General features: G+C 47.5%; 1 protein-coding gene across 3 annotated transcripts in view; it reads right to left on the bottom strand.

Moving 5' to 3' along the window:
* INTS1 (integrator complex subunit 1) overlaps positions 1-23,738 on the bottom strand; it is a 29,259-nt gene extending 5,521 nt beyond the window's left edge. For 2 of the 3 annotated variants that reach the window (XM_055709320.1, XM_055709323.1), the window contains exons 1-38: positions 23,576-23,738; positions 23,142-23,432; positions 22,392-22,588; positions 22,026-22,163; positions 21,122-21,281; positions 20,662-20,767; positions 20,192-20,378; positions 19,908-20,053; positions 19,468-19,609; positions 18,938-19,114; positions 18,567-18,675; positions 17,865-17,985; positions 17,146-17,223; positions 16,460-16,617; positions 15,217-15,313; positions 14,746-14,837; positions 14,357-14,417; positions 13,774-13,971; positions 13,376-13,505; positions 13,013-13,192; positions 12,767-12,916; positions 12,011-12,190; positions 11,726-11,830; positions 10,765-10,932; positions 10,298-10,409; positions 9,684-9,845; positions 8,358-8,504; positions 7,850-7,948; positions 7,349-7,473; positions 6,385-6,639; positions 5,561-5,720; positions 4,802-4,942; positions 4,217-4,397; positions 4,010-4,133; positions 3,358-3,476; positions 2,200-2,287; positions 1,347-1,573; positions 241-364 (exon numbers count right to left, since the gene is read on the bottom strand). In XM_055709320.1, the coding sequence (XP_055565295.1) occupies positions 241-364; positions 1,347-1,573; positions 2,200-2,287; positions 3,358-3,476; positions 4,010-4,133; positions 4,217-4,397; positions 4,802-4,942; positions 5,561-5,720; positions 6,385-6,639; positions 7,349-7,473; positions 7,850-7,948; positions 8,358-8,504; positions 9,684-9,845; positions 10,298-10,409; positions 10,765-10,932; positions 11,726-11,830; positions 12,011-12,190; positions 12,767-12,916; positions 13,013-13,192; positions 13,376-13,505; positions 13,774-13,971; positions 14,357-14,417; positions 14,746-14,837; positions 15,217-15,313; positions 16,460-16,617; positions 17,146-17,223; positions 17,865-17,985; positions 18,567-18,675; positions 18,938-19,114; positions 19,468-19,609; positions 19,908-20,053; positions 20,192-20,378; positions 20,662-20,767; positions 21,122-21,281; positions 22,026-22,163; positions 22,392-22,588; positions 23,142-23,432; positions 23,576-23,633 (5,493 nt within the window). In that variant the 5' untranslated portion in view covers positions 23,634-23,738. The remainder of the gene's footprint in view (positions 1-240; positions 365-1,346; positions 1,574-2,199; positions 2,288-3,357; positions 3,477-4,009; positions 4,134-4,216; positions 4,398-4,801; positions 4,943-5,560; positions 5,721-6,384; positions 6,640-7,348; positions 7,474-7,849; positions 7,949-8,357; positions 8,505-9,683; positions 9,846-10,297; positions 10,410-10,764; positions 10,933-11,725; positions 11,831-12,010; positions 12,191-12,766; positions 12,917-13,012; positions 13,193-13,375; positions 13,506-13,773; positions 13,972-14,356; positions 14,418-14,745; positions 14,838-15,216; positions 15,314-16,459; positions 16,618-17,145; positions 17,224-17,864; positions 17,986-18,566; positions 18,676-18,937; positions 19,115-19,467; positions 19,610-19,907; positions 20,054-20,191; positions 20,379-20,661; positions 20,768-21,121; positions 21,282-22,025; positions 22,164-22,391; positions 22,589-23,141; positions 23,433-23,575) is intronic. The other variant, XM_055709321.1, reaches the window with a different exon arrangement.
* Between the last annotated feature and the right edge of the window lie 302 nt (positions 23,739-24,040).

Below are 24,040 nucleotides of genomic sequence, written 5' to 3'. Positions count from 1 at the left end.
AAGCCTTTGGCACACAAGCTTGTGGAGCTTACACTATTTTACAGAAGGATACTGCAAAATAAACTACACCTGAACTCTCTGAAGACTGCAGGCAAGGAAGGGGCAACAGAAGAGCTAGGTAAAGAAACCAAAGTGACCTAGGAAGCTTTTGCCAGTCCTCTCCTTTTAGATTGGGCATCAAGGTAGCATTCACTTTGGAGACACAATGGGAAGGAGGCCTTCCTATGCCTCCAACTCTACCTTGCAAGTGCTACTGTCTCTGGCTCCTTCACTGGTGAGAAGCATCTCAGGCATAGGCACAAGGAGCTCAGGTAGTTGCAGGTATAACTGAAGCAGAAGGTCCTGGCAGCATTTTCCCACAGAGCTGAAGGAAAAAGGCAAAGGTCAGCCACTGGTTCCTACATTAGTTCAACTAGGAAACATCCCAGACCCATCAGATTTGCAACAGCAGTCCTGCATATGGCAAAGAGACCATGTTAAAGCAGCCACCGCCAATCCCAATTAGTGTTTTTCTCAGACTTTGCTTCTTTTGAACCACTCATATAATTCACAGTCTATGGGGATCCATCATCAAGCCATTTGGAGTTAGAAATCTGCAGTTACAAAGGGGCACAGGACAAGAAAGTTCCGCTGGCATGTCCAGTGAAGAGTTCCCACACATGGTACTTGTGGTCGTTCCCATCCCAACTGGAAGAGTAGTCAGAAGCACAACTACCAAGACTAGCCAGCCTGTTCTCTGCACACCTGCCTGCTATAGATCCCTGGCATAGTCTGTACTGGCAGGCAGTACAACGCAATAGCAACTGAGATTACTCAGTATCTTTTCTAACACCGCCGTAAGTGCGGTTAGAATTAGGTCAGTTTGTTTCATTGCCACAAATACATCATCTTCCTGTTCTTCCCACAGTGCTAACATCGCTGTTAGGAAACGATCTGGTCTCCATTCAGCTTTGAGAGTTACCGTAATGGTCAGAACCAGGATGCATTATGAGCAGAGTGATTCAAGGGATGAGTAGACAAGAAGTCCCATGTGAGGAACTAGTAACTAAAAATAACCACTGCCTGAGAGAAAAAAAAAATAAATTAATGCATGGCAAGCATTTCATTCTAAGTCCTAAAAGCAAGAGGGCCCTTAAACTTCACTTTTAAAGCCACCTTCCTGGTCCAAGTACCACTTCAAAGGACTTACTATTCCCCCAAACTTCTGGGAGGACAGCACTTTTCATAGGGGCTCTGGAACACAACATTCTTAATGAAGACATGCTGGCAAGTCTCATCATTACCTGCCTGCCCGTGCCCCAGTAACCACAATTACAGTAGACAGTGCTCCCCATTTGCAACCCCACCTGCTTCCCCACTGCTGGATGCAGCTGGTCAGATACTCCGTTACTTTTTTGATGCTCTCAAGGTCCCCATGAGAACAACTGAGCAACAAAGGCAGTCGAGACTGGATGAGTGTGCAGGAGGCCTCCTCAGTGTTCTGGTATCTGGTTTCTGCTTCGGCCAGGATCAGTTCCACCATGCTGATTAATTCTGATGCCTTTAGGTGGAGCACGAATTCCTCACGGCGCTTCTGCAATGCAAGAAAACACCCAAAACGAATCCACACCAAATCCCTACATCCTTAATTCCTTATAGTCATGCTTTCCCTGACTGGAATGGAACATCTCTTAGAACTAAACAACTGCCCCATATCTAGGAATCTGAAAGCATGCACCACAGCCCCACATGAAATCTCTTTATCCCTTTTTTACTTCTGAACTCATTTACTTCCACCTGGCATGGCTGATGGGTCAGAAACCATAATTCAGTCTCCAAACCAAAGAAATTATTTTGTGGAGAAGAGGTGCAACCCCATCTTCTTTATAAAATCAGAATTATGCCACACTGTGTTTTAGCTTGCTCACCACTGTAGCCTTCTGCCTAGATGCGTAACAGATATTGTGGCAATTGCTGCAGAGGAAATGCCTAGTTGGCAAACGTAAGTCTGTTCGTATCAGCTTTTTGGACTCAACGCTGCTACTGTGATATGTAACATAGCAGAGCAACTAAGTAACCAGCTGAGGTACAGGCCGCAAATTTGGCATGCTGCACTTGTATTACTCCAGCCACCTCTTGGCCATGGGAAAAATCAGGCATCATGAAAGCATTGCCTCTCACTCCATCCAGACAGGAATCTTGGAAGAACTGAACAATTACCTGAGGAGTTCTTTGGTCCCTTCCCTGCCAGATCCGAGGAATGTGAATACAGGCCCACAAAAAATCCAAGGATGCAGTTGGGTCAAACCTGTCAGAAGACAAAGGAAGACAGATTTGCAATTAAGACTCAACAAAGCCCTCAGGCAGCACACAAATGCATGGTAGTGTCTCTAAACATCATGAGTACTGTGAAGAAAGAAACATCTGCAAATGTAAAAATAGGATCCATTAAGTCCCGAGAAGGGGTTTGGTTCTGTTCCCAGATTATGACTAAATATTTGTTGCAATAAGCACAGCACAGGGTATGGAACTGAACAAATGGCATTCAGCAAGCATGTGGCAGCTACACATAGTCTTGCACCACAAGGCCAGAAGTTGGTCATCAACACGAACAACTGGTCCATCAAGCCAGTGAATTTACTGTCCCTGAGTACTGAACACCCCACCCTGGCTGTTATCCTGGACTGCAGGAATTCATTAAATGTTAGTCTGCAAGAGATGCGTAGTAATAATAATAAGTAAAGTGAAATACTACCAGCTTTAAAATATTGCTAGTTTAGTCATGTCCTGAATTACTACTGTTAGGTGTGACCAGCGTTTCCTGGTCCATAAGCCTAACAAGTTTAAGCAAGATACTACTACAGCAGCACTTCAGTATTTGAGAGCAATGTGCAGAAGCTGAGAGCTAGGGCTGCTCCAGAGATCAGAACTGGGAGCCTGATGCCAGGAAGGGGGTCACAGCAAGACTAGTAATGGAGTTTAGTACAGCAGAAAGATCCAGCAGAGCCTGCCCAGGTACAGAGACTGCTGTCAGTTCGCTATCCAAGCCATCTTGTAAATCCCACATTCATAAAGATTATTAACAAGGGCAATGCTAGATGGATCACCCAATGATTATAACTTCCTTTTTAAAACACAGCCAAATCTTTATGAGCTGCTTCAATCAAACAGCAGGTAATATTTATATCAAGGTACACAAATCAGCATGACTGAAATCAGCATCCTTCTCACAAAGCCTGTTTTTGGCTGGGTTACACCTCCTGGCAGACAAACCATGGAACACAGCAGCTCTTGTTCTTGGCTTCTGTTTATTCCCTCTCAGACACAACGAGTCTCCCAACTCAAAACTCCTCGCTAGGTCTGAAAAACAAGACTCACCTTTGCTCCCGGTTTCTGCAAAGCAGAAGCCTGATGCACTGGTGCAGCGTGGTCCAGCTGGACTGGTGAGTCAGAAGAGCCAAGAGATATGGGCGGAAGGAGGGCACCTGAGACCCTGCCTGAAAGGACCAACCAAGGAAGAGATGTAATAAACAGATCCTTGCTGCGAGGTGGATGTAGGAGATACTACGTATATTACAGAAGGATGACAATCCAGGCAGGCAGACAGCACAGATGACAAGGCGTGGATTTAAGGTTTGAACTGCAGTACTTCCTAACAGAACATGGCATCAGCCGTGAAATTCAGTTTTAGTCTTAGCTTAGTAGTGTTTATAGGCAAGCTATTTATCTGTCCGCAAAAATACCACTGAAAACACAGCTGGCTGGGCTGTTACAGGACTATGTTGTGCCTGTAATGCACTTCAAAGTTCTGAAAAGAATACAGGTGAAAAAAATACAAAGGCAAGATGAAACATAAGCCTTGCACTGAGAAGGATGTACCAGAACCTCCCTCCTGCCTGTACTGCTTTGGAACTGGTTATAGCAACATGTGACAGAACATAGAACTCCCCCTTGCCCTGTTTCCAGGTGTAGGTCAGTACCCCAGAAAAATGGTTTCAACACAGTAGTCCCTCTGCCCAACCACTCTTACTTTGTTCCAGGAGAAGAGCAGCTTCTGCTGGAGATCAGGGCAGCTGCTGATCACCTCTGGGTCCAGCATCTCCAGCCAGTCATTAAGAAGGCCAGAGGAGGGCCCTAGCCAAGCTGCTTCAGTACTGAGGAGAAAACAAAGCCAGTATCAGCAGTGGCGTCATGAACCCAGACCTACCAGTGAATTCCCATCATTGCCTAGGCTCACCTGCAGCTGTCCAGTTCCTTCTTAACTGGTGTTTCTTCTCTGTCCTGGAGCAACAAGGAGCTCACCACTGCAATTGGTTTCATGGCAGGAAACCTGGCAGTGGTCTCAACAGTAGCTGAGAAGAGGACAGTCAGGAGTTCCTCCAAGTACGGAGAGTGAGTTTCAATCAGACCTTGAAGGACTAGCAGAGGGAGAAAGACATCACTCATTAACTTCAGGATGTGGTGAAAGCTATGCAACCTTGTAAGAGTATCATGAAGGCAACGAGTCCAGCATTCCTGAGAGCCTGGCTCAGTAAGGCAGACAGATGCCATTTTTAGCTGGGATAGTAGGCTCCTGTTTCTCTTAGCAGAAACCAATGGTTTGCCGAGAAGCTTAACCCCAGCCCCAGATGACCATTTATAAACCCACATACCAGTGCAGGGGAAGGAGGTAAACAAGATAGGACCAAGTTTAGATCAGTTCACATGTTCTGATCCAGGCAGAAGGCAGCTTCCTACAGCTTGCACAGTAGGCACTCCCTTGCTGGGCTGGAAGTTCAACCTGCTGCTGCAAGAGGGAAGGAGAGCAGAAGGACAGCCATACCTTTGCTGATGAGCTCCGGCTCCACATTACACTTCTCTCCTGATTTCAGGGTTGCAATGATGGCACGTACCGTGGAGCTGATCAAGTCAGGGTCACGGCGGAAAGTCAGAGCTTCTGTGAGGTGCAAGAAACCACCTCGAACTGCAAAGAAATTACAGCACTGGCATCACAGGGCCAAGCCAGCTCCCACATCAGGCTTCCCTTCTATAGATGCCCCACGTGGCTCTAGGGCACAACTACTCAAACATATAAACATGCTGCATTCTGCTGCCATTTTGCTCCCACCAAACTCCTCGACAGCTCTTCTGCATGTTACAGAGATGTGGAAGAGAAAACCATAACCACAAACCCATTTCCATACCTAAGCTCTTGGTTATGGACTCCTAACAGATAGTGGATGATAAACAACACTACAAGTCACAATATGACCTTGTTTCAGAGGCATTTCTTGCACACTCGTCTTTCAGGACTGCAGCTAGCACAGAATTCCTGGCCTGAGCAACTGAAGGTTTTCTGTGAAAGATCTGCTGTGCTTGTTGAGATGCTACCAGGTGTCTACTGCAAACTCCCAGAGTTAAGTCACTTGTTTGCATCCTCATGGAGTTTATACAGCACAGTACCAACCTCTCTTTGCTTATCCTAAGCATACCTCTCTAAAAGGCAGCCCACCACACCTTCTGCTCTAGGTACAGTTGTTTCTGTCCCTTTCTTGTCCCACTTCATCTACTCTGAGTCCCATAAGCTGCACAATGCCCGTACCATCACTGATCCTGTGCCTTGAGGAGTACTGCACAGCAAAGGCCTTCAGCTGGGCACGCAGAGGACCATCTTCCACTGCAGGGTTCTCCAACCACTGCAGCATCTGCATGAGAACTTTGAAGAAGAGCGAAGAGAACGTAGTGTCTTGTGGCATGCAGCGCTGGGGAGTGCAGCAAAAGAGACTTGCTTACACACACTTCCAAGAATACAACAAAGACAGCAGGAAAGATGCAACCAGTGGCACATACTGCCAAAACATACAGCACATCTACTCTGTTGGACTAGCTCACTAGAAGGCTTCTAGTGTACAAATGCAAGGCAGAAGACTGTCACACACACAGTACCTCTTCCAGCATAACTAAGGGAACTTTGTGGCTTCTTTCATCATGATGAAAGGAATGAGATATTTCATCGGATAAATCTCAGCCTGCTCTGAAGGCTACCTTAAGGAATTACAAACTTCAGCTCTCAAGTTGTCTGCAAACGCCTTGGCTTGCAAGACATGTCCACGCTACAAAAAGTGCAGACTAGAAATACCAAAACCAACAGAGACCCACAGCCACAAATCCACAGTGCTGCACAGTAACCAGACGAGGTAAGGTACACCCAACCCCGTATGTAAGCCCCAACCCTCAGCAGTGCTAGGCTAACGTGGCCAGCCCGCACCCAAATGCCCATGTCCAGGCAACCTGAGTCTCTCCGTGTCATGATCAGCACTACACAGGTAGAGGGCATGCACGCAACAGAGCAGATGCACTGCAGCCTGTTTCCTCCTCACTGCTCTTTGTTAAATGCCACAGAGATTCTCACCGTACACCACTCACCTGATACTGGTACAACTGGCGCATCAGCGGGCAGGAGATGAAGTGGTTACAATGCATTGCCATCACCAACGCACCGCTGTGTGGCGAGTTCATCAGTGCAGCTACCGCCTGGAGAAGTCGGGCTGTGATCCCCGTCACTTGTGTGTTCCCTTGGTGGATGCGAGCCAGTTCCTGGCCCAGGGCCTGCTGTAACGCCAGGGCAAGCGGGCGCAGATTTGAATTCTGCCATCGTGGGTCTGGATTTAGTGGGAAAAGCTGGTAGGATACAAGAGGGAATAAGTTTATGAGAGGAAATGAAAGAACCTGCTATACCATAAACATCCTGAGGCAGAGGACTGATTTACCTTGTACAATTACACTGACTGTGGGTTACAACTGGAACCATCTGACACAGCCTTTTCAGTATTTTAGTGCCTGGTACAGGAACATAAGCAGCATCTACACAACCCCAACATGACTATCGCCACCAATACTGTGGTGGAATCACCATACTACCTAGATACAGTCAACCAACTCAGCCAATGAATTCCCAGCAGGCTCCTTCTGCAGGCAACTGAGAGGGAGGCTCTGCGAGCAGACAAGCCAGACTACAAATGCTGTTTGCACACAGCTTTGCTGCCAAGGTCCTGCAAGCATTTCACAAATCCTCCATCCACTGCTGAGAGGAAAGGCACTATACACAGAACAAACAAGGTGCAGAGACAGTAACACGCTAGTAGGCACCGAGTATTAGGCACGATCAAATGCCACATCATGTTCAAACTACAACCATGTACAAACTACAAATCCTTCCAGCATTAATTCCACCAGGATGCAATGGCACAGTCTCATTGCATGTGCAGCTTTCATACCTATTGCCTGCAAACACTGTAGGAGGAAGGGGTCAGAAGATGCAAGTATCTTATATGGATTTTTTGGAGGTGCTGCAGGGAAGCAGCTGATCAGCTAGAGGTTATACCAGTACCTGCAGAAAGATGCCTGCCAGATCATCTTCTGGGCCCAGAACCCGGACCTGGCTTAAGGCCCGGATCCGGTTCTGACCTTGGGAGTTCTCCGGACTAGATTTTGACCTTCCAGTCTCAGCACTGTCTGTGAGAGGAATAAAAGACAAGAAAGGAAGATACCATTACAGTAGCTAGCATCTGGAGCCCTCATACTAGATCACTTTCAGCTTTACAGTCTCTAACTACTAAGGAATTCAGTAGCTTTTCTCTCGAGGCTGAGCAAGACCTATTTTTCCAAATCACTCAGAACAACTCATTGTAGAAAACTCAAAAAATTGGAATTTCTCCCTTTTCCAGGAGTGAAAAACTCTAGCAGGGCCTGGTGTCTAACTGTAGCTTATTGATACATTGCAACATAACCCACTCTGAAGACAGCTCTTCCTGTTCCTCTCAACAGCAACAGAGGAAGGAAGTCTGGAACATGACTCAGATTTGGAAGCTTAGGCTATCCCAGGCAATACCTCGGCGGGCTGGTAAGGAGGCAGTGAGCAGGGAGTGGAATGTCTGGCCTCCTGTTGCTCCTCTCTCATGCTGAACCTCCACAAGGTGAGCCATGTAGTCTGAAAAGGAAAAAATATGAATATGTCATCATCTTGCCCTCTTTAGCAAAGCAGGACAGAACTGGTTGCTGTTTGTACAGCTCCCACAGTGAAGAGAATTTGCTGTTCTTATGGACTTCATAAGCACACTGCTTTTAAGCCTTATTTCTTTTACAAGGTAGCCTCCAAATTACCTTTTTAGACTGTGCAATCCAATTCACAAAATCCTTCTCTATGTCAGGAAATACAGCCAAGGGCCACCCAGACAAGCTCTAAGGAGGTGTCCACAGTGGCAAAAGGCTGCCAAAGCAGCCTGTGCACAGGGTTTGCTGAACTAGTTTGGATTTTTCCAAAGAAGTCACAGGAGACACTTGTGAAAACTGTTCAAGGAAGAGCAAGATGCCTAGTCAGTCTCATATAAAGCTCTTACTCTTGTCCATGATGTTCTGCTCCAGCGTCTGTGGGTCGTGAGATACTGCCTGATCCAGGTACTGCAGAAGTTTGCTCATGCTGGACACTGGGATTCCAAAGGACTGAACAAAGAGAAGCAGCTGCTGCGGCTCCAGGTCCTGCAGGGCTGAAATACACAAACACTGAGTCTCAGACTTCTGAATTGCCCACAGAGGGTCACCTTTATTACCTGATCTTTGTAGTTTTGGCTGGACCACAGTGACATGCTAATGACAGGGCTGCAGAGAGCCTAAAGCCAGAAGTCCGACAGCTGCCTACTATGCTTTCTCTCCTCTGCAAATCATTGCCTCCTTATTGCATCTTCCAGTTAATTCACTCACTGGCTAATTTGATCTTCTGTTTAATTTGATCAAAACCTCAGTAACCAAATCATTCATATTAAAAAATAACTTCCACCCTATCTGTTGATAGCTGCAGGCAGGAATTATTGAATAATTCAATCACTGGCTATAGACAGCTGTCATTTAATTAGTAAGAAAGGGATGAACACTCTGAATACCAAGACGAAAAACAGCACCGACAAGCTGTGCAAGGACAAAAATAACTACAGGTATAGCTTACAACCTTCAGGCATTGCTTTCCACACTGCAAGCACGGCATGCCCCATGGAAGCTCTACTGTGCCTGCTGCCTGGTGACTGCATAGCTTAGTTCCATCTGAATTGTTGTAATGAAGATGGGACTCCAATTCAGAGTCCCCCGCTTCCTTTAAAATACAGGAAGTCCAATATCCATACAGACTCACTGCTCTACTTTGAAAGTAATAGTGACTACATGTGAAAGCCAGCAAGACGCAGCACCTGGATCAGAGTGGGGGGAACTGCCTTCCATCCTGCAGTAAGGAGCCCGTCCAAAGGCACCGACCTCTCCAGTCTCAGCTTTCACCAAGTTCTGCTCTTAATGCTGTGGGGCCTGATGGCTAGCAAGGCTGTATTTGTTCTCAAACCGTACATGAACTACACATCGTGACAGAGTAAGGAATCACCCTGGGGCATCCCATAACACTCCCTGCCCAGAACCAGCTCATATTCTGTCTATGTTTGACAGCCCTAAGGGACATAGTAAAGAACTGATCATATGTTTAGACTGCGACTGTCACAAAATCCAGAGACACACTCCTTTCTAAATCCAGGCTCCCTGCTCAGCTGCAGCGTCTATAGTGACTGACGGCGCCACCCAAAGGCATCCAAGTAGAACGGCTGGGCACACAGAGAGCTGGAGCAGGGAAGTCTCTCCCTTTCCTTTCAGGAAGGTCTGAAGCACTGACAAACATCTTACAGGCTCACCTGCATCCACAAGACGCGGGACCTCAGAGCGGATCATACGCAGCTTTAGCCAGTCAGGGAGCAGCAGAGCCTCCTCCGAGGTATCAACCAGAAAAGCAGTAGGAAGGGGCTTTTTCTCTGGGAACCATATATCCAGTAGGGTATAAAAATCACCGTCCCCTGCTTAAGAGTGGATACAAAATTATCTCCCACTGTTCATACACATCTAGAACACCCTGCCCTTCTCTATACAAATTAATACACCAGAACACTTTGTTGTTCAACAGTCAGAAACAACTTGGGGATAAACACTATCAAGTGGAAATGTGAACTACGTATCTGAGTGCCCACCTCTTGCACCACAGTAAGTCTCCAAGTCCTTGTTTAGCAGGGAGGGACATACCATCATTTCAATATTTCCTGCTGTCTGCAGAAGGCAAAAAATAAGTCTGCAAATCCTCACTCTGTGCAGCAATATTCTGATAGATCCTACAGCTACAAACAAGTACTGCAAGGGACAAGCCTGTGCACAGAAGGATTAACAACACCCTGACCTGTCAGGAGATGGCAGACAAAAGAAAGGCTCTCTGTATTGTCCATGATCCCTTGAATAAATCTGAGCACACTTCACTAACCTTGAGGTGGCCCTAGTGTCAGGAGAATAACCATCGCATGAACCACAAGGATGTGCATAGTGGCTGTTTCCCCACTAGTCCAACGAAGGAACACCTGATCCTGGGACTCTGACTGGAAAAAGGCAGAAAAAACGGGATGAACAAAGGTCAGGAGAGAAAGGAGAATGAGATTTGTGAGATACAGATGGAAGGAGAACATGAGAATGGACAAGTTTAGTCAGACCAAATTTCCACCTAGCCCAATATCTCCAACAGTGGCCACAACAGACACTCAAGGAAGAGTTAAAAAAGCTTTTTATGTCCACATATACTTGGCTCTGAAATTATGCCAACATCCAATTGTTTTCAGATCAGGGAATGCTTGAACCAGATGTGGTTTATATATACTCAGTAACCCACAAAGGGCTTCTCTTTTGTTAACTTGTCCAGGTTTTTTTCCCACTTAAGAAAATCAGGGAGGCACTCACCCAGCTGTACACCTCCTCGCCCTCCTTACTCTGGCGCATACGCTTGATGTAGCGAGAAAAGATGGAGAGAAGAGCAACAAGCACTGCATCTGATTCAGCACAGTACGACAGCTTGGAGAAGAGGTGAGACATAATAGTAGAGCGCTCCACTATGAGTCTGGCTACATCCTGCAAGGGGAAAAGATCTGTGAGGTCTTAACTGAACAACAAGCCAAGTCCTCCTCTTTCATTGCATCACCTTCTCCAGTTTCCATCATCAGCCCAGTTAACACCACTCTGGAAATTAATGTGTAGGTCAAGAGTAGAACTGTCACAATGGGGAAAACACCAATGCTTTGCATGCAACGTGTGATACCTTACAGAGTCCCCAGCTGTAGCACAGCTGCATTCTGATGCTTCCCACTACAAAGTGAGCATTTACCTAGTAAAAATCTGCATTTCTCTGAAGAAACAAATCTACTGACTTATCATTTAACCTTCTCCACGTAACTAAACAGATCTGCGGAGGTAGAAAGAGCACATGAGACTTAAAAGCAATAAAAAAAAATAAGTACCCAGAGATAGAACAATTAAAAAAATAATCATTGCTTAAAAAAAAAAAAAAATCACCAAAAACTTTTTTTAAAAAGTATTTAAAAAATGAGAAATCCAGTCTGGGTTATAGGAGAGTGAATATCCCACCGCTAAGGTTCCTGACCTCCCCAGATACATGTGAGTGCAGGTTTAGCACCTGCTTACTACTGGACTGGAGGTTATTGCTCCGATTATCATTTCATGATATGAAACCAGACACAGGTTGCCTTCCAACACATACACAGAAACACAAACACGCAATTATCAGATTCATGTGCTCCCAAATCACTCATCCTGCTGGCACAACAAGTCACATGCCTACCACGGTCCTGAGACATGCCAGGTCTCCCCCATGCAATCCCTCTGCCCTGGCAACCTGGTCTCTCACCAGAGCGAGGTCATTGTGCTGTCCCTGCTCCTCCACTGGGGCGTGCTGGGAGAGGTACACCAGGTAGGCACTGATGGTCTGGGGATCTGTCTCCATGTGGATGGCCTAGAATGAGGATTCCTTGTTAGAAATCTGGACTTCACGAAAACAAGGACGAGCGTAAGAAGAATTCTTCTGCAAGCATACAAACATGTCGATATCGTGCCCACACACAGTTTGCTCAGATTCATTTTAGCACGAGTAGCACAAAGAATAAGCCGGTCGCCTACCCCTACTAACACCCACCTGTTGCAAGGCAAGAGCTGTTGTTGCTCTAACACTGTCAAACAGTGGCAGCCTCGGGAGGTCTCTCAGCAGCCACTGATATCCCTGCAGCAGTTCAGAATCGCCAGAGTCTTCTTCCATGGGGTGATCTTTTTCCTCTCCATCACGCAGTCCCCCTTCTGACAGCACCAAGGACAGGCCCTGCAGAAGTCACATGGACACAGCTGTTGCGTTTGAAGCCACAGCTGGACCACTAGTTTCATACTAGTGAATGTAACAGAAACAAGCTTCTAAAAGCATGGAATGACCCAAATGCAGCACACAACAGGTTTCATATCTCATATAATTTATTTGCTTGACAACTACCCTGTTTGGCATTTCAGTCTTCTCTAAGCATTATTTTTTTGAGGTCTCTGCAATTCTGCTTGCCTTGACTATGCTCTAGAACACCAGACACTCGCTCGTTTACATTCCCCACAGAGAACAGCTGCTGCCAATTACTCCATATAGCACATGATCTGCTGAGTCTACACCTGAACTTCACAGGAAACATAGCAAAATCCAGCTCCTCTTAAGTACTACTTGGCTGTAGAACAAAGGTGGATTCAGAGCAGCAGGGAGCAGAAGTGCATTTGACAGGGTTTGGAGACTGAGGCAAGTTACTGAAGAAAGATGACACCAAGCAATTTCACTGTGCTGGCTCTGGGAATCATTGGAATCTAAGACTGCCCTCAGCTTCTGACAAACCTTAGTCAAGAAGATTTTCATTTTGCTCACCTTCATGGCCAGGACCCGCGAGGCCACCTGGGAGGAACTCAGGCGTCGCAGGAAATAGTCAAGCACCTCGCAGGTTGTCTGTTCATCTGCTTTGGGACCCAACAGCAAGTCTTGCAACCGTCCAAGCAACTGCCTTTGTTTCTGTTGTCTCTGTGGACCGAGACGGCAGCCTTTCCAGTGAAATCAAATCTGGGATGCGCACAGAAAGTAGATAACAGAAGTGATCCCCAAGAGACTGCTACTCACCTGGCGTTTCTTGGCACGCTGGTCCTTACTCTCACCCTCCTCTTCTTCTTCACCTGAGGTTGACTCATCAGCAGCATCATGAAGCAGGAACTCACAAAGGCACTGCACAGGTAGGACATCCAAGGAGCCCTCGCTGGACTGAACCAGATCTGCCAGCCATGGCATTGACTGCGATGAGGCCTAGGAAGCAGGAGAGTAACAATGCAGGATCAGCAGTAGATGCAGCACACTGATCGTTTAACTCCTGAGCAGTAAAGCACCTTCCCCTGCATCTTACTTAGCTTCCTTTTGACCCTCACTCTGCTCAAGTTTTAGAGACAAAAGATCACACCACAACACAGCCAAGCCATCAAGGGAGCCCACCTGTCTTTGAATGATATTGAGAAGAAAGTCTGGATGACGACTGCGACACAGGAGGTGGCCCAAGCGAAGTGACTGGTTCAGGCTTTTCACCTGCTCCAGGACATGTGGTGGAGGTCTGCGTGGAGGGCCCCTGCCAGAAAAAAAAACCAACCAGGAAGTTATCCACGGGAAGACATTATTTCACTCTGGTGTTGATAAGAACCAGTCAGTTCAGCAGTGCATGAGGGCCACATGCAGGTGGCAACACAAGGACAAGGACCAAATGTGACACTTATCCCATGGGCCACCAAATCTTAGTGCTCTTCTTGCCCACATCAACCACCCTATGAGCAGTAGGGGTCCCTGACTAGCATTAACTGGGATTTCATGATGGCACCAGACTGCAGAAGGCTACTTACTGAGGGTCCAGACTTGTCAGCTGTGACAGCAAGAGGCTGCTGCTCTCTGTAATTGTTTGTTTTGTGGATGCAGCAGCCAGATGACCCTCAAATGCAAGAATCTCCTGTTTTTCCCTCTGGGAGATTTGAAGTTCACGATTAATCATCTCTGTGCGTGTCTCCTCATCAGTCAAGGTACATTGAGGATAGGAATAATTACTGAGAAAATAAGTTAAAAAAAAAAAAGAAAATGTTTATCTTGGCCTATTCAAAACTCACAAATGACAGTCAAATTCTGCAAGATCTCATCTCCATTAGGCAACACAGAAAAATGAAGGCAGCTTCCTAACAGGGCCAGGCAGACTAAGACCTTTTCAGCAAGGCACATCAGTCATCCCTCCCTTTTGCTCAACTTTATTCTCCCAATTATAACATTTCTGCTGAGGGAAGGCACCTTTCCCACTCAAACTGCAGTGATGTTGCCAGCCAGCTTATTTCACACCAGGCCCACTGAAAAGGAAGGAGCCAGGTGGCACAGATTTCATTCAGAAATACGTGTTTACAGTGGTCTATTTGATTTATATAGGGATTTAAACATACTAACTTGGTCATGACCATTTCCATGAGCATCTTCAGAGAGGGGTACTCCTCCCATGCAGCCAGACCTGCAGCAAAGAAGGGCAATCAGGAACACAGGGAAAAAAGTGAGGGTATTATAGAAATTCTAACACACTCCGAAGTGGGGAGACACAACAAACTCATTTTGGAACAGCTCACCACACTTAAGAGCACAGACAATGTGATTCCAGCCACATGTTGGCCCAAGCTCCCACACTGTGTATTTTTGCACACACAGGGAATACGCAGTCAATTAACTGCGGTTATCTCACCAACCCAGGACATGCCTTGAGTATGGGCAACCAGACTTCAGCAGAAAGCACCTTGGCCAATTTTTGCAGCAGAACTAGTGTCCTGAGAAATGTCCACACTCACCAATGTTTTCAGGATTGAATGCAGCCACGACAAGCAGGAGAGGCCAGGCTTTCCAGTAGAGGGTAGAAATAGCTAGATTTGGAGGCTGGTACCTGCAAAAACCATCAAAAGATATAAGCCCATCTCAAGACTGCTTTTCTCCTTAACCACACACTGTTTAGATTCAGCCACACCAGCTCAGTAGTTTTCAGAAAATGCAACAAAAAGTCCTCTCTGAGAAGGGACAGCAGGGTTCAGCTGAAAAGTTCTAGAAGGCCAGAGTGCTTGCAAAGGAAAGTCCATTCCATGACTCAGGTCTTAACTGCTCTAGAGAAATTCCTGCCTGAACATGACATGGGAAAGGTTTCCTTATGATGTTGTTATGACAAGTCGTAATAGAGAAAAGCATCTTAAAATCTGTGAGCCAGGGTTGTTAGTCAGAAGGTGAAAATGAGCTAGATCACAGGAAGATTGTCTATGTGATAAGCTTACCCTGGGGGTAGCTGGATATTCTCTGGATGGTGGTAAGTGCACAGATTTAAGACTGCATCGATCAACTGGATTCTTTCTACCCTCAGGACCTCGACATCTAGAGAAGGGGAAGAAAAGACTAAGCAAGTTATTGACCTGTCTACCTGGCTGAAAGTCCTTCAAGAAAAGCATCACACTGTAAGAAAAATTTTACTTCAAACAACTACGTTATTGTGGGCTTCTTTTCATGATATTACAGGAACCAAAAACCCAACAACACTCTCAAAGCAGCAACACTTAAAAAAAGCTGTAAGTCAATACTTAAGGATATCAAGCTCTGCAGCTGCAATTTGGTTTAAATTCTTAAGGGCATTTTTTTTCCCAAATGCATCCAATACAATACCAGTCTATCAGAATTCAGATTCACGGCTTACCTGAAGGAGTGTATCTGCTCAGGGGAACTAAAAATGCATTTCAACTTTGTTGCAAGTTTTCAGACTCACTGACTTCACTCTGAGTCTTCCAGTATTTGAAATGGTACATTTAAAATGCTATACAGAGAGGCTGGACACAGTTTCACAGGACGTTCAACAGCAAAGTTTAACTCTTTCCACTTGCACTGACCAGATCTGGATTAGACTTTGCTATTAACCAGTCAGCATTAAGAGCACCTAAGATGATTTAGAATGGAACTTTGACAACCCTTCCACTCTGATATAAACACATGTAGCTCAGTTGAATGGACATACTCTCCAAGGATGCAGGAATTTGGACAAACGCTGAATGAATTCATAAAAAGGCTAAGAGTTAAGGCTGCTTTTGTAACTGCTATTCTGTAACAGTGTTTGAGTAATGGAATTGGGAGGAGCATACAACATATGGGTTAATTACTTTTAACTTCCAACCCTTTCATTTTTGCATGGCCGAAAAATGTCTATTTTACAGTATTGAATTTTAAAATGCTAACTCAAAACTTCGGGTGGTTATTCATCCTCAACACAACCAATAATTTTCCAAACACTCCATGACAGAAAATTAGTAACAGGGAGAAACAGTATGGGAAAATAAGAAGCTTCTCTAGTGAGAAAGCAACAGCAATACGTGTCTGGCTTTGAGCCAAATGCTTAGCCATCACGACTAAAACATGCTTTTAAGTGATGGAAAGGCTCTTTAGTACATGGTAGCAGCCACCTCAGCCCTGGGTTGCAATAAGACACGTCGACAGAAAGAACCACTTGCTGGCTGGAGCTTCGTGCAGTCTTACCATCTGCTTGCACAGCCGCAGCACGCTTCACCAAGTGGTCAGCGAGCTCCATGGCATCCGCGGGGCCAAGAGGAAGGTCCCGCGACAAACCGATCACAAGGATACGCATCAGTGTGTCTTCAAGGATGGGCACCTCAGAGCAGAGGCGAAGGAAGAAGCTGCATGAGACATGAGATATCAATCGCACTTCTTTTGACAGGGGCACGGGGGTTCCTGAAACCCTCTCTAGACCACACAATTCATCTGAGCAGAAGATAAATTAAAGCTTCATTTACAACCCCTTCCCTGTTCTCCAGCTGCAAATGCAACTACCTGAAAGAAATTGTTTTATGGAATATTGCTCTCATTGCCTTGTACCTCTGCAATTCAGCCTGCTTGAGTCTGAGCTCCCTAGTGTTACCCCAGTAAACCACACACTGCAGGGCTGCCCTTCTGTATCTTGGTGCTGTAATTGTAAGAACAGCTTGGCACAGGGAACAGGAATGAAGGAAGAACAGATAGAAAATGGAGCACCATCCCTTGATTTTAAGGCAATGTAACAGATGAAGAAAATCTAAGCACAGTTCCAAGCCTTTCCAACACAGAGCTACATAAGGAACACCAGAAAACACCCATTCCTCTGCCTCCAGCTCCATTCCTCAGCAGCTCCACGCCTGTATCCAGCTATGGATGGGGTACATACTCACTTGCGGTCACTCTCAGGGGGCCAGTTGTCCCATTTGTAGTAGGTCTCTGGCTGTTCTGTGAAGAGCACCTTGTGGAGGCTGTAGAGGTGCAGAGGACAGTAAACACCATCTGTGTGAAGCTTAAGAACGCATTCAACAATCCAGTCTCCCCAAACTCCTGCTAATGCCTCCCATCCTACACATGAAGGAGCCTCCTCAGCTAAGCTAGTCCGGCAAAAGTAACAACATGAACCATAACAGAGAGGACTATGCAGTATGGGCATTGGGCTTCTATTCTTTCAGTAACATATCTCGCTTGCTATTAATTCTGGCTTGACCTGCCTTAGTAACACCTTGTACCAGATATTAGGATACCACCTGAGAGAAGACAGCGCTATCCATAGAGCCCTCAACCATACAGCCTGAAAAAGGACATCAGGCAAAAGAACAAGGGGTCCACAGGGATCATGCTTGACCAGGTAACTGGAAATTCCCTGTTGGGTGGGCCCAAATACTACAGACAGAAGTATTTTCCATTATCATATATTTCTGGTAAGAGGATGCACCTGCAGCAATTCCTGAGAAGGAGGCTGTCCCAGCCTGAACCTTGCTAAATGCTCCTTGTCTGATAAGGGGAGAGAAATCTAACCAAATGCTGGCATACATGTTCATCAATACATCATACGCTGTTGGGAAAGGGACTGGCTGTGCTCAGCAGGTTACCAGGCTGACTCTCTTACCAGTGCACATAGTCCTTTGGAGCCAGCTTGCTGATAGATGGAACAACTGTATGAAGCCACCAGACAGCATCACGTTGGATAGCAGCAATTTGGTTCTGGAAAGAGCGCAGCACTTCCAGGTCTGAAAAACAGTCAGGTTACAAACTACACATGTATCAAGAGGCCCATCAGGAGCCAAGCAGGGGAGGGGGCTGTTTCAAGAGCAGACAGGACTGTGAAACATCAACAGTGAACTGGGGAGAGGTATACTGGACAGCCCTGAGCATCCCGGCACTGACAGCACACATACTTTGCTTTGATGCAAAAACCCCATGGTGCAGCATGGACAAATTAGCACTGTGAGAAGAAAACACCTGGGCAGTCACTTCAGTGCCACCCCAAAGGCCTGTCTTCTCAGCATTAGGTACTTGGAAATTCTTACAGCTGCCCCTCCATGCTTCAGCCCCACCCCCCCCACACACACAGTTCCTTTCCCCAGCCTCTCATCCACTGCTTCCATAGATACAAGAGGCACCCAGCCATGCAAATGCCATGTCTCCCAGCTCTGTCAGTCTCAGGATGATAGCAAGCACCCCCATGTCTCTATTCAGACTGGAGGCTTATAGACCTTCCCAACCCTAGCTGCAATGTTTGCCCCAGCCCCAAGGGGAGATATCTACCGATCTGCCCATCTTCAGAGGGAACCTAGGTTGTTCCACTTACTCTTCTTCTCTCCTTTGTCCCAAGCAATTCCAGCCTCCTTCACCTGGGCTGTAATGCCAAGCATCATGGAGACAGCTAGCAAATCAGTTATGTGGATGACAAACCGCTCCTTAAAACAAAAAACTAAAAAAAGTTAGTTGAATCAGCAATACCCAAAGCTGCCTTCTGGAAAAGTATTAAAAGTATTTCATCATCAAAAATGATGATCATGGATGTTTGGAAATCGGATATGGGAGCACTGCTATGAGATGAGACACACCAATACTCATGCACTCAGATAAAGAGCAAAAGAAAGAATGAAAAAACAGACATAGAAGAACCCAGTACACCACTGGTACATCCAGCAGCACAAAAGTCAAAGCAAGTAGTACCTTAAACTCCATTTCTGCATACTGGGCCTCCTTCCGCTCCTGCATGAGACCCAGACAGAAGGCCTGGAAGTTGATCTCATGTTTTGTCTGTTTGATGATCTCTCGCAGCAGAGCCCGTGAAGCCCGCAGGTAATCGTCCTTAGTAGTCAAAAGATCCTGGAACACCATTGCTAGGTACTGAGGCCAGACAGAAAGAGAAAACTTTCAGTGCATTGTAGTGTATCTGCACCCACAAAATGAAAAGACACAGGGAAACAGTGCCGGTGGTATACCCGTCTTTCAGGCCTCCAGGGGGCTATAGTAACAATTGTCTCATGAAACTTCATTCCCACAAGGTTGGTCACCCAGAACGTGGAAGTTAAGAATAAATGTGCATGGGCATTTTCTAAGAAGTGCAATCATGTAATTTCAAAAGAGTGTGATACAGATCACACAGTTGTCTGAAAAGATTTCATTTGAGCCTTAATTGAACTACTCTCTCAGGTCGGGTTCTGGGATCACTGTCAGTCATACAAGACACTAACACCTACCTTCGGAGCTTGCTCGGAGCTATGCTGAAGCACAGTATACAGGATCTGCATGTTGTTGGGATTTCTTGCATTTGATAATTCATTGAAAATCACAAACTTAATTGTGGTGCCCAAGTTATCCCTGTGCGCATTCAGTAGCTCCCTGCAAGGGAAGACCAGAGGTGTCAAGAGTTGACTTTTCATGGCAGCTGGACTCACTGTTTTGATTTCTCTTTAAAGTATTTAGCACACAAAAGCGAAGAGGATGGAGCACCACGTATGTCCAGTGAGATCAAAGGATTACTGAAAGACTTCCAGGCCAGTTAATTCATTTAAGTGTCACACAGAACGCTCCATGGTCCAAGCTGGTATTTAAAACCACTATGCAGAGATACTGAGAGCACCAAAGCCCTAGGCACATCTTCCTTCTCTTCCCCTCACGGCCCTGGTCATTCACTCACCTGACACACAGCATGTAGTGGTTGAGAAGGACTTTTGGCTTGAGACGAATTTTGATCAGGTTGGAGATAACTTCCATGTCCTCTGAGCTGTGGGTGTTGCAGTTCATGCAGACTGACATCAGCAAGTCCTGAGCTGGCTTGGTGAGCTGCAGTGGAAGAGCACAAAGGCTACAGCCACTTGCCATCACAGATCAGAAACTTAACTGGTGTACAGCACACAGCCCTCCCAGCTGGATTCCAGATCAGGTCCAGAAGGGTTGTGCTCCAGTAGCTTCTATCCTTACCTTTGGATTCTGCAACCACATCTCTAGCCTCTGCACAGCCATCTGCCGCACCTCCTTGTAGCCACAGGTTGCCGTCAGCAGTCGAAGGAGGTTCCTGGAGACATTGTCCATTGGCTGGCGCCGGTTGAGCTGGTCCCGCAGCATGTCTAGGACATATTCCTCCACACTCTCTGCAAGGTCTTCATACCTGGGCCACACAAACTGCATTTTACTCACTTTCACACAAGCCAGCATGGTCACACTTCGCTGTGTCCAGAGATCAGCAACATTTCTTATTTGTGGTACACATTACAAACACACAAAATCTACTCTTTTCTCCTGGAACCAGTTTGATCTGGTGCTCAACATTCTCTAGCAAGTGCCACTGGACAGCTAGTGCAGAGAGGGAGCTCCCTGCCACAGCACTACAGGAGCAGGTGAGCACGCAGATTTGCCACATGGCTACATCAGGAGAGGAAGAGGCACTGTACCTGGGCATGAGCTGGCCCGCCTGCTCCGGGCTCATCTTCTCCTCTGCAATCAGCAGCTCGCTCTGGCTGTCTTCCTCCTCTGTCATGGAAGGGTGTGGGCTACTCCCTAAGAGAAAGCAGCACACAGCATGCTTCATCAGACAGCTCCTTTCTAGAGTTCTCCCACTCACACACTTACACATTCAGCTTCTTTCAAGGATCCCCCTCAGCAACACTGCAGGAAGTCACAACTAGTTGCTTCCTCACACTGTATCACATACAGGCACATTCTCCAAGCCTCTTTCACTGCCTGCCCTCAAACGTCCCCTAGAAATTAAAGATCCCCAGATGAAAAGCAATACCTGAACTCAAAGTCTCGACTACGTGACTCCACCCAGTAACTATTCTCACCAGTGAATAAGCTCAGCAGGCTCCATCCTCTCCCTACCCCTTTGTTCCTGCTTCCCAAACATCTCCTTACCAGCACTAAGGTCACCTCCGCTACGTCCAACTTCTCCATGCAAGAGCATGCTCTTAGGAGGCATCTTTGTGTTAAAAGCTGTTTGGATGTTATCCACAAATGTCTTGCAGTGAGGGCTGTCCACCCAGATGCGCTCCCCAAGGGAATCCTCAATGTAAACCTGTACAAGAGAACACAAACCACGCTCAAGCCTTTTTTTTTTTTTAACTGATTAATCAAAGCAGTATTTGTGAGCTTCCCCAGGTTTTATTTATTTTCAATATATAGCTGCAAAGTAGGAAACTAGCATAACCATTGCACAGATGAAAAACACATCAGATGACTGCAGGCAAGTCACGTAAGAGAAAAAAAAAAACCAAACACACCATTGCATCCTAGGCTCTACTGGGCACCGACCCTTTCAAGCAACAAAGCTGATTTAGCTTTAGCAAACATTTTACAACGTCTACCACCAAAATATGGAAGCTGGTCTTTTAAAAGATCAGCCTTTTTTAATTAATGGGCTCTTTTAATCCCTACGGGCAAACTGGAAAGTAAGAACTTTCTGGAACAGTTGTATCAATACAGATTGTCAAAGGCATCTTGGAAAAGAGCAGAGATAAGGCAACAAAAGGCAAAGGAGGCCGCAACATTTCAACAACCAGTGGAGATTTTCCTTAAAAAAAAAAAATTTCTGATTTTCTCCCTTGTGAATACAGCATGCGCCCTATCTCCAGCTTCTGCCTCCCCCAGCTGCATTCCCCACGCTTGGCAACAGGCTGCTGGATACCCCCCTTCACCGAAAGCGGGAATAAATCCTGTGCTGCTATCCTACCCCAAAATGCATTTTTCCCACCCCTGGCTGGTTTTACCCAGTCTGCCCACCACTGCCTCAGTCCAGCACGAGCACCCTTAGTTCAACAACCTTGACAAATATCTCTGGCCAATTTTCATCCTCTTCGTAAGCCGCCATGAGAAGGTTGCAGGCCAAGACAGACACGAGGCTATTCCCTTTGGCTTTGAAATTGATGGAGGCGTCTCTTCGGAGTAGGCTGCACAATGCCTGCAATATCATCCACAAAAAATAAAATAAGCAAGCCATCTAGCAAGAAAGCATACAGAAAAGCTTTAGAAAAAGAAACACGAATTGCAGTAGCTTGCCACAGAGGTACAGTATTTACAAAGATATGTGACTTATGCTCTGCCCTAAGAGAAACTGCAGCTATGCTCGCAAGCTGGCAGCAATGATACATCAGTAAGCCCAGTAGTCCCAACGCAGCACAGCACTCACCTCGATAACCCCTTCAGTGGCAAATATGTTTGGTTTGATTTTTGCCAGGTACATGAGGCTCAGGTAGAGTGTGGTATCAGGTTTGGCTCTGTTCATTTTCAGCTGCTTCACAGCGCCACACAGCACCCCCTCAATACGGTCATCATTGCCTTCTGCCTCTGCTGCCTCAATTTCATCCAGCAGCACCGTGGGGACAACTGCAATCATCAACACACAGGCATCAGTATTTACCCTCATGCAAAACAACCTGCCCCAGGATGCTGGCAGGGCCAGTCACCAGGAAAGCAAGGCATGGACCAGCTCACCCTTAACCCCTGCAATGGCTTTTCCCTACCCAGCTGCTATCAAAAGCTCTGTTTCACACCTGACAATGCCCCTTGATTGTTATTCAGCTTGCTTCTCTGCAAACGTATCAAACACCAGAAAACAGAACGACAATTCAAAAAGCAGGCAGCGTTCAGATCTGTTCAAGAAATATACGAATAAAATACCACAATTCAGACTCAAAAGACTTCCGCAGGGGGTCTTTCAGATGCTGCTATTAAACAGCTATCAAACAGGACAAACACAACCCAACACCAACTGCAGAGGAGACAACTGACTTCAGCCCTACGCCCAGCACAGGAAACCTTAAGGACAGCACGTGGGTGCGTGCCTCAGGACCGGCTCCTGGGCCGAAGCTCTAGAAAAGGTAAACTGAGGTTTGTGTCCTCGCCCGCCGGTCAGGGCAGAAGCACCGGGAGGCCTCACCTTCGATAGGGATGACAGACGGCTCCTTGATGGAGGGCGAAATGGCTCGTTTCTCAGCCACGGCCGCCTCTGCCAGGCGGCCCAGGGCGCTGAGGGGGGGCGTGGAGGAGAGCTTGGGGCGCTTGGTCAAGCCGGTGAGCCCCGCCGGACCCGCCAGGGCGGCGGCCGCGTCCCGCTTGCGCTCGGAGGGCAGCCCGGGGGGCGCGGGCTTCAGCAGGGTGACGGCGGCTTTGCCCTCGCCGCTCTGCCCCTTGGAGCCCAGCGCGATGAAGTCTCCGGGCGGCGGGTGCGCTGCAAGGAGACAGGGGGCAGACGTGACCGGGGGCAGACGTGACAGCACCGGCCCGTCCGCGGCCAGCGGAGGTCCCCTCCCGCCCAGCCCCAGCCCCGGTCCCCCTCCACGGGCAAGGCGGCCGCAGCCCGCCAGGACTCACCGGAGGGCTTGGGCACGGCGCTGGGCCGCCGCACGGCGGCCGCCTTCGGCCGGTTCATGGTGCCGCCGAGCACAGACCGCCACGGCCGCCGCCGCCGCCGCCTACGACGACGTGCCGCCGCCACCCGGAAGCGGAAGTCCCTCGCTGCGCCCCGCCCCCGAAGTGACGGCAAAGGGCGCGCGCCCTCCCGCCGCCGGGCGGCCCCTCCCACCCCGCCGGACAGCGCCGCCTAGTGGCAGCAGGGCGGTTGCGGGCAGTGGCGCCCCCCAGCGGGCTGGCGGTGTGACTGCACCTCCGGGTCGGGGGAAGGGGGAGATAAGGGTGCGGGTAGGGCGGGGGCTGCGGGGCTCCCGGGGGAGGCTGGGGGCGGAAAGGGACCGCGACCGGGGCGGGGGACGGAGGCTGGGACTGGTTGGCACTGCTGGTGGGGGATCGGGGATCCGAGCGGGAAGGGGAGGGGTGGGG

The sequence above is a fragment of the Falco cherrug genome, chromosome 4 (genome assembly GCF_023634085.1).
Source record: "Falco cherrug isolate bFalChe1 chromosome 4, bFalChe1.pri, whole genome shotgun sequence".
NCBI lineage: Eukaryota > Metazoa > Chordata > Aves > Falconiformes > Falconidae > Falco > Falco cherrug.
This window is presented reverse-complemented; position numbering and strand designations above follow the sequence as displayed.